The sequence below is a fragment of the Chaetura pelagica genome, unplaced genomic scaffold, assembly GCF_000747805.2.
Source record: "Chaetura pelagica isolate M959 unplaced genomic scaffold, ChaPel_1.0 scaffold31, whole genome shotgun sequence".
In the NCBI taxonomy this organism is placed as follows: domain Eukaryota; kingdom Metazoa; phylum Chordata; class Aves; order Apodiformes; family Apodidae; genus Chaetura; species Chaetura pelagica.
Genome location: NW_009952481.1, coordinates 3,125,568 through 3,135,510, shown reverse-complemented (window position 1 = coordinate 3,135,510; position 9,943 = coordinate 3,125,568). Strand labels below are relative to the sequence as shown.

At 39.0% G+C, this 9,943-nt stretch overlaps 1 protein-coding gene across 1 annotated transcript in view; it reads right to left on the bottom strand.

The window, feature by feature from the left end:
• NPR3 (natriuretic peptide receptor 3) overlaps positions 1 to 6,184 on the bottom strand; it is a 54,066-nt gene extending 47,882 nt beyond the window's left edge. The window contains exon 1 of the mRNA XM_010008768.1: positions 6,117 to 6,184. Coding sequence (XP_010007070.1) covers positions 6,117 to 6,184 — 68 coding nt within the window. The remainder of the gene's footprint in view (positions 1 to 6,116) is intronic.
• Between the last annotated feature and the right edge of the window lie 3,759 nt (positions 6,185 to 9,943).

Genomic DNA, 9,943 nt, shown 5'->3' with positions numbered 1-9,943 from the left:
AAATAAAATAAAATAAAATAAAATATTTTTTTTCTTTTTCTTTTCTTTTTTTTTTTTTTTCCCCCCAGGAGCATTTATGTAACTGGGCTTGGTAAAATAAAGAAGCTCAGAAATTCAAAGATGGGTAGCGTCTCTGAGAAATGTGCCTTACACGTAGTTTTATTTGATTACTGAATCAAACTTCAGAGTGTTCTTGAAGATTACATAAACATCCACCCTGGTGAAGCTGGTTTTGTATGTTCCTGTGCTGTAAGCTATGTCAGGCATTTTTTGTTGTAAATGACTCCGTATAACATAGTAGAGATTAAGCAGAATGTTACAATATACAACATGCCAGCCATCTTCACCACAAAGCTTGCAAAAACATTTTCTTAAGACACGTTTTGAAATGCTGACCTTTGTAGTCACTGTTTTATGGTGACCCTACAGATGTGTTTACAACACCGAAATCTGGACGAATCTCTCTTGATTCCCTCCTTCCCCCACCAGAATATCTTTTTCATTTTACGTGTGAGCTCTATACTCTCCTAGCTGTCTTATTTGAGCACAAGCTCTGTAAAAACAACAGGAGAGATAGTAAACCCATAAATCACAGTGCTACCATCCCTTCACATTGACTGCTCCTTGTGAGGTAAAGTATTGCTGGGAATGAGTAAGAGTGGAAGAAGCAGGGCCAACATGAAGGGGGGAAAGACACTAAAAGCATCTAGCCAGTTCTGTGTAGCTGTAGTAGCATCAAAAAACCCCACTTTTGATGCTTTCAGAAAAAGGTTTGGCCCACACACAGTACTTGGTCCTCACTCACCTGAGCAATTGCATCCAGCCCTATGGGAGACACAGTGTCTTGATGGGCCCAAAGTGTTATGAACGTTTCATTTGTTCCCCTTCACCCTAAGCAGCTTTATAGAGCAGAATCCCAGCCTGCGACTGAGCCAGAAAGTTATACATGAGAATTTACTTGTTAATCACAGCTCAAAATGTCACTTAATCCACCTCATCATTAGTTCATTTACAGTATTTTCCATAGCTATAAATTCAACATTTCTCCACAGGCATTATTTTTTTCAGCTACATTAATGCTTTTTAACTGGAATAAATCCTGCAGTTGTGAATCAGTAGCAGGCAGAATGCCTGCAGACTGCAGCGAGAGCAGAGATTTCAGTCTGGCCCTTTAGGACTAAAGTCATTTCAGACACGGGCTACTTTCCCCCCAGAAATAACTCACACACAAATTGAGAATTGCTTGACTCGCTCCAGACAGCACTAGCAATAGTCTGCCTGCTGCAGATGGTAAGAATTCTTCACAGGCAGGTTCTCTGAAAGCATAGTCCCCCCTAGAGGCTGAAAAGATGAAATCTTTTAACATCGTTTGTGCTGCAAAGATACCCTGACATTCAGGCTTCCGGATTCCTCTCTTGTTTTTTTGAGAAATCTATTATCTTTTTATTTCAAGGAATGTGTATTCCTCTGGAACATACCCAAGCGATTTCTCACTGTGACATTATGTATCTGGGTGCCTTTTTTTGTGGTTTGTGATCTTACCTTTTTAGGTGAAAATACTGCAGGATGAAAACTCAAGATGAGCTGACATGTAGCTAAAAAATAAATGGAAAGAAGACGTACTTTTTCTTCTTTTAATTGGCATCAAATTCTGTGTAGATAGTTATTACAAGGCAACAGAACTACACAGACAAAACATTAACATAGTACAGACATATAGTAATACACTTTGCAGAACTTAAGATACTCTTGCTATCTCAACAGCTGCTACTTCACATCACAAAGTAAGGTAAAGGCAGGCAGGTGGATGTAATTTTTACTTTACAGTCAGCAAGAGTGTCTTGTAACAAACTTATTTCTGTGCCCCATATAGTTATAGCAAAGGAACTTGAGCCATACCTTCATTTCCATCAAAAGACTTTGGAGACTCCCTGAAGCACTGTCCCTTCACTGCATGTAGGAATAGCATTTACAACTTTAAACTAGTGATTTCTCATTAGCTGTTCCATGACACACCTCCAGTCACCTCATTTCTTCTCCTTTTCAGGTCAATCCATTCAGTATTATAGCAGGGATAAATCAGCTCTGATACATTTTATGTGAGGAAAAGCCAAAGGTAGGCAGTAGATTTGCTTGTGAAGTTGTGAGAATAAACCTATTTTACAGCAGCACCCTGCCAAGGCACCATGTTGGGATTACATTCCATATTGCCTTTCCAACTAATGGCCTGGTCTGTGTGAGCAATTAACTGCTCACTTGAGTAATGAGTGTGTCTAAATATATCATACATTGCCAAGGAAATATAGACCTTATTCAGAATCACATTAATTAAAAAATACAGATAAAATACATTTAAAATACATTGTTTTTCATTTCTATGATGGCAATAAAATTTTCGCAAATTGTATATAGCATTTTTCAGTTTCTAGTTACTCATCACATGTCTTGGAAGGTTATTCTCTTATAAATGCAGGAAGAAACACTGCAAGTTCTATGAGGAACAGGCAAAATAATATTTTGAAGTGTTTTGAAATAAGAACAGTGTGCAAGAGATTGTATTTCTCTTGGAAGTTAATTTCTCTTCAGTAGTTCTACCACTTCCAAATCGAAGTAGTTGCTTTAGGGATTACTAAAAAGTAAGTTTTCCTTTCCCCCATCATGACTATTATTAAAGAAAAAAATAATTACCTGTACTTCTGCAGTCAAGGCACTTCTGCAGCTGCAACAGCATCTTTGCCATGCCTATACTTTTTATTTCCAAAATGAATGAAAACTAAAGAAGTCATGACTACAGAAAAGGTTCACAAGCAATCCAGTAGCCATTGTAGTGTTGCTAGCTCTACCTACTCTAACTTGATTTTGACCTTTATATAAAGGTATTGCATGCAGTCATTAAACTGACATTGTTTCCAGTTGCTTATAATTTTAATTGAACTTCAACAGTTTGTGTTCAAGTTTTCAAGATGTGTATCTCCCATGGCATTTTTTTGTTGTTGCTCTTCCTCTAGCTTCAGCTGGAATAGCTTTTCCATTCCTCAAGAGATTAAGGAAATATTAATTGCCTTACATCTATAAAAAACCCTGGCAAATTCTTTTTTACTTTGGCCCTTCAGTTTTGGGTGGGGGGAAAGGGAAGGGGACAGCCTGTGTGTGAGGGACATGTACATGCACATTTGTTTGCATGTAAGCAGGTATGAACTCTAAGGTTAGAGAGACACACATTCCTCCAAGCACTCCTACAAGCAGCAAAAGGTTAACTGTATGAATTAAAGATTTCCTCTCCCTCACATGTGGACTATCCCCTTACAACCTGCTTATCATGTTGTACCTGCACTGTCCCTCCCCAGAAACTGAGCTTTATCCCCATCCCAACCCTGTACCCAGTCAGTGACCCAATGGCACATACACAGCACCACAGGGATGAGCACACTTGATTTGGTCCAGGACTTTGAGGGACTTTAGCCACTCCAGACTGCAGAAATAACACTGGGAAGCTTAATTTATTTTTCTTTGCATAGTCTGGGGGAACTCTGGACTGATTCCTTTGCCTCCCCCTGACACATCACAGCACTGGCAAATCTCCAGGGACACCTGGGCACAGAGATTCCTATCTATGAAAAGAAAACACCCTAGGTAACAGGAAATGATCTTTACATTTTATATTCAATAAGGGCAACATTCAGTTTGGGCCATTTTTATTTTTTTTTTAAATCACAGACTCATTCATTAACATGGCCTTATTAAAAAGAGCCAGCTAAGCATCAGTTGCCAGCATTGACTTTGAAGGTAATTAGCTGCCAACAATTGCCAAGAACACCCATTCAAATGCAAGTCATTCCATTCTCACCATAAAATTTTGTCAGGTGTCCTGTGTGTGTTAGTGGTGTGTGCATGTTGTGCTACAGAAGAGCTTGCCTGTGCCAAACATGGAGCCAGACAAGGAGGACAAAGACTCAGAAGCAGTGAAGCACTTGTGAGCCTCCCTGAAACACTAAAGAGCAAACTTCAAATGACTGGTCAGACTGGGAGTAACCCAGGACACAAGTGGAAGTAAGAGGGTTAGGCCTCAGGAGCAATGGAGTATGGCTTTACTCATAAATCCACAGATGAAAAAGTGCACTAAGTGTATAGCACTGTTACTAGTGTGGTACAAGAGTCATTTATGTACCACATAAAAACAATCAATCAAACAAACAAAAAAAAACAAGAAGTGGGGAAAAAAAAATTTAAACAGCCAATTTGCTGTTTATTGCAAATCTATGAATTATACAATGCACTACTGTGAAAGTTGTTTTGTCACACTCTGGGATGGCCTGGACAGACTGGAGGAGTGGGCTAGCAGCAACCTTGTGAAGTTCAATAGAGAGAAGTGGAAAGTATTGCACCTGAGAACACATAACCCAGGAGTGCAGTACAGGAGAGTAGCCCCATGGAAAGGGACCTAGGGGTCTCGATGGATAACAGGCTCAACATGAGTGACCAGTGCTCTGCAGGAGCACAGAAAGCCAACAGGATGCTGGGCTGCATCAACCAGGGCATCACCAGCACAGATAAAGAATTTGTCATCCTGCTCTACCCTATGCTTATCAGACCACCTGGAGTACTGCATTCAGTCTTGAGACTGAGTTTGTTCAGCCTTGAGAAAAGAAGGCTTAGGCGAGACCTTATTACTAGTTCCAGTGCTTAAAGGGTGGCTGCCAGGAAGATGGAGACTCCCTGCTTACAAGGAGTCAGATGGAAAAGGTAAAGGCTAATGGGCACAATTTGCTCCTGGAAAGATTCCAATTGGACATAAGAGGTAGATTTTTTCAGCATGACAACAATCAAACATTGGAATAGTCTCCCAAAGGAATTGGTATTTAGACCAGATGACCCTTGAGGTCTCTTCCAATCTGGCATACAATGATTCAGTGATGCTGTAATAGGTGCTTTTGGAGATTTTTGCTTTTTTTGTTGTTGTTGTTTACACGTCTTAGTACAACACCTTCAAAATTTGCCCCTGGGATTTTACTAATGTAAATACCTTGGACTCCTTCCTGGGCTCAGTTCTGTCTTAGATGGTCACCTCTGAAGTACACAGAACAGTAGCTTCCTCATGTGCAGTTTTCTCCATCAAAAACCACATCATAGTTAAGAGAAAAGTAGCAAATTCTGTAACACAAACATCAGCTGTGCCTTATCAACACCATAGCAGTTCTGTCCAGAGGGCTTAAAAGGGTTTGGAGAGAAAAGATACTTTCTGTTTAGGATTTTGTAACTCTCCAATATGTACTAATACTGCTTGTAAAATAAATGTTAGAAATATCGTCATGGTGACCCTCATAAACAGAGTGGGAATCAGACATGCCAGATCCATCATCAGACAAAGAAATTGATCGCTATTATGTGTACTCTCAAGACAGGAACTATTTTGATGTGCTACTTTAACATGTATTCCCATATAAATGGAACAGAAGTCTTATGATATAAAGAAACCAGGCACCTATGATTTGGCTGTATACCCAGCACTACAGGCAGTATCAGTTTACTGAGTGACATCAGCCCAGAAACTGATTAATCTTTAAGAATACTATGAGGAAAAATGTGGATTATTTTTAAAGCCAGATCAGTTTGTTGATAAGGTTTCTGCTTGTGTTGGTACAGCAGAGTGATAGAGCTGATGAACAGCAGCAAGCCACCAGAGATGGGAGGCAGGAAACCCTTAGAGTAGCCTTCACCACTGAGACCTCCCTATGCTTTTGGTTTTTTATTCCTACTTGTTAATTAATTAATAAATTATGGGGAAAACTTGCAGAGGAATCTAAATTTTAATACTATTGACAGATCTTGTTCCTGTGGCTTGATTTTTTGTTTTCTGGGTTTGGGGATATCATGCTACAAGTTCTTGAGCTATCATTTGCTTTTGAAGGAAAGTGAGAAACACTTTGAAGTCTTCTCAGGAAACACAGAGTTGAAAAAGTCTGCAAGCTCATCACACTTCTCACTCTGACATTATCAGCAGTCACATGCTTTTCCAGACAAAATAAAAATAAAAACAAAAATATCTGTTTCTATATCTAGACCTAGATCTAGATATATAGGTATATAGATATAGATATATAGATATATATACATACATCTGAAGGATGCCTTTTACAGATGAATCCAACTCTGCTTCAAAATTGGTTGTAGTCTGACCAGCCATCCCCTCTTTTGGAAGAGATTTCTATAGTACAGTCATTTTGTATGTGTCTTCACAGGAGGAGGTATGTTTTCCACAAACATTCAAAGGGTCAATGAAGGAAAACCAGTCTGAGTCGGTTTAAAATGAGCTTCATAGTGTCTACCTCTGTTACTAGTAGCACAGCATAAGTGAAACATTTGGATTCTAGTTCCCAGCAAAACTGGCAGCCTGGAGAGTAGAAGCTATGCAGACAAAACTGTTCCTGTGCTACTTTCAGCCACAATGTTAGATTCAGGTGAAGGATTGATTAACAAGGTATTAAGACCTAGTACCAACAGGTCATCACCTAGTTGTGTACTGTAAGGTCAGAACCCTTTTTGAAAAATGTTTGCATAATCTCTGCAGAAACCTTCAGAACCCATATTCAGAAATTCGCCCAAGGTTTAGATATTATTACTATCCATGCATAATAGTATGGAATAAAATAGCAAGTATTGCAATAAGTAGTTTTCTTCTAAAAAATGTGGTGACTTAAATAAAATACGTGCTTCAGGAGCTCTGCCATTTGCAGTTTATTATAGCAATAATGGAATACATATTAATATATTGACTTGGTGGAAGACACAATTATCATTTTTCATTACAGCACTGGAATGGGAACAATTAGATTACCAGGAGAGGCCACAAAAGCTCTAGGAACAGATGGGTGGATGGACAGCACAGCACAGCAGAGTAATGAAAAGAGCACAAAGCAAAAAAGTGGGAAAGCAGTAGTCAACAAAGTTTTATACACCAAAGCAAGCCAAAAGAGTAGATCTTCCACTAAACAAGGAATTGGCTGTTTCATACATTGATTATTGTCATTCAATGTGACCAAGATGTGTGAGAAGTCAACAAATAAAAGGGAAAAGGTTCACAGAAAAAGCTAGAAACAGAGGAAGAGGAAATGGAGGTGTCCTTATCCTCTCTGCAAAGCGAGAGGGGCTTTTTGGAAGTGTGGCTTCATTTGCACACTGACAACAGAGACCTCTATGAAGTGATGCCTTCTTTATATGCAGTTTACCATGTATTTCCTAAGACCCTGCTTGTTCTTTCCTTTCCTTTCCTTGTGTATTTTGATTTTGCTGACACCATGAGTAAGTGCTTTTATGGCATACATACACACAAACTACTGCTTGAAAATGTTTAACTTAGTCTCCTGTATGTGTGTTTATAGAATAAGGTCAAAAGGACATAAGCATTCCTTATATTTGCAAAAAAACCCCAAACCTCTTCCATGTATTTTGCTGCCAAAGCAGACAGAAAGAGCAAACATGCACAATTGTGGAAAGGTTAGCAAGAATTAGAACTCCATCTGAAGAAGTAAGCAATATGAAGACAGAGCCAGAAATGAGACAAACAAGCAGGAAGTCACCACAGAGATATGACAGCAATGAAAAGGGAAGCTATCTGTGGTCGTAATCACTTCATTGAAACGAAAAGGCCTGTATTAGTGTAGGCTGCATTAGTTTACTGAACAGTTGCATGATTTGATTAAATTGGCATAAATTTTTGGGAAAAAATATACTTAAAGAGCAGCTACCAGTCAGCTTATGTTAAACCAGGAGGATATTTCAAGCTGATTCTATCCCATGTTTGGTTCTTGTCCATAAAGTTGTTAGGTGTATGAAGGAGGTAAGATTGTATGTTAAAAATCTGTGAGCATGACAAAATGAAAGAGGGCTGACAAATACCCTAAAAATTTGATGGCCATGACAAACTGGAAAGGTAGTTTGAAGCCAAACACTTTAATAATTCAAAGTGTTTTTCCCTTCAGGAAAGTGTTCAGAAAAGCTGAATACAGTGCAGGATAGCACTGCAGAAAAGTTTCTGCTCATCCTAAAGAGCCACAAATTGAAGGCAAGTGAGCAATGTGATGCTGTTACATTAGCTTAAGTGCTTTCTGTACAATCTGAGAGTAGCCCTCTCCGTTCTTCAAGAATACTATGCTTGCTTTGAGCATTATTGTTTGAGAAAAACACAAACTGGAGAATTCAGAAAGGAAGAAACAGTCTGGAAGCACGTTCCCCTGAGACAAGCTTAGCCTAGAAAAGAGAAGACTGAAAAGACATTATGGTCCCTCCACGTAAAACAGATGTTTTAAAGATAGTGATCACTTATTTTTTTCTGTTTCATGCTATTGCCAAAATCTCCCATCCCATTCTTCCAGGTAAACTGTGAATAAATAAATCTTTATATCTCCCCTCTAGACAACTTCTACTCTGATCAGCATTTAACAATGGAATCCCTCAGGAATTCATCTTCTGGCAGCTACTGTTTTCTGTCCTCTACCCCATTGAATAAAACCTTCAAATTATTTGCCAGTTTAGTATTATCTGTAGTAAGATTTCAAATACTTCCAAGTGAAAATGACACAAAAAAGACCTTATATAAATTGTCATAACCGATTTGACAAAACTCACAGGTAAGTTGTCCCTGCTTTCATCATCTTTCACATGCTTCTTTATTTGAAGCAATGCTACACTGGAAATGTGTGAAATTAAGCCTTAACTGCAATGACAAATACAGTCAAAGGAAACAAAAACCTTAGAATGCAACATCTACTTTCCCTGTGCTGTCTGTCATTTCCCCTGGAAATTTTCTGATGGAGCACTTGCAGGGGAAGCTAATGCAGTATTTTTTTTGGTTTTGGGTGTTTGGAGATCATTTCCAGTGCTATGGAGTACGATGGAAGTGGCTTGCAGTAAGAATCAGAATTTGGAGAATCAGTAGTTATGACCTGCAGCAACAGTGTGACTTGGAAATGCATTTCTGGCTTCTAATCATGTTATGTAGGAAATTCCTCATGTGCCACATCATGCCAGGGCCTGGAAGGCTCTGCTCACAGCACAGAGGAAGAAAGTTTTGTCACATGCAGATCATTACTTTTTTTTTCTGGTCAGAGTATCAGGAACGATGTCTGATCAGGCTAAATATTTTGGGGGCTAAATATTTTTTTAATTTCATAAATTATTAATTTTAACTTTTCACTGTGTAGATAGTATGTAAATACATCCATGGTCTGCTGTTACAGGCTGTTATCAGGAAAAAAAAAATACCAGTGATATCTACAGGGAATAAAAGCTCTTCAGAAATTGATACTCCACTATTACAAAAATATCTGAAATAAAACACACTCTCAGACTTCAAATTCTCAAATACACATTAAATTTAACCGTAATATTTTTTTGTTAGGTTACCACAAAAGTACTATGGATTCTGGAAAGATCTGTGTATGGACAAAAAAAGTTTTATGTAGTAGAATAGTGTGGTGATGCTCAGTTATACTAAAAGCTATTTTAAATTTAGGCACAAAACCCAAGGGTGCGTCGAAGAGCCAGAAGTCTGGGGAAAAAAAAAAATAAATTACCAGTTCAATTTTTCACACTAGTTCATTGTAATAGTTTAAGTTGTGATTAGGACAGTTAAGGACATGTCAATTTTTTTTTTTTTTTTTTTTTTTTTAATGTTTATTACGTCTTCTCAGTATATGAAATTGCTAACACTTTATTTGCCTTTCTAAATGCCCCGCTGCAGCCCTCCTGTCTCCCTGCAGCCCTCCTGTCTCCCTGCAGCCCTCCTGTCTCCCTGCAGCCCTCCTGTCTCCCTGCAGCCCTCCTGTCTCCCTGCAGCCCTCCTGTCTCCCTGCAGCCCTCCTGTCTCCCTGCAGCCCTCCTGTCTCCCTGCAGCCCTCCTGTCCCGCTGCAGCCCTCCTGTCTCCCTGTAGCCCTCCTGTCCCGC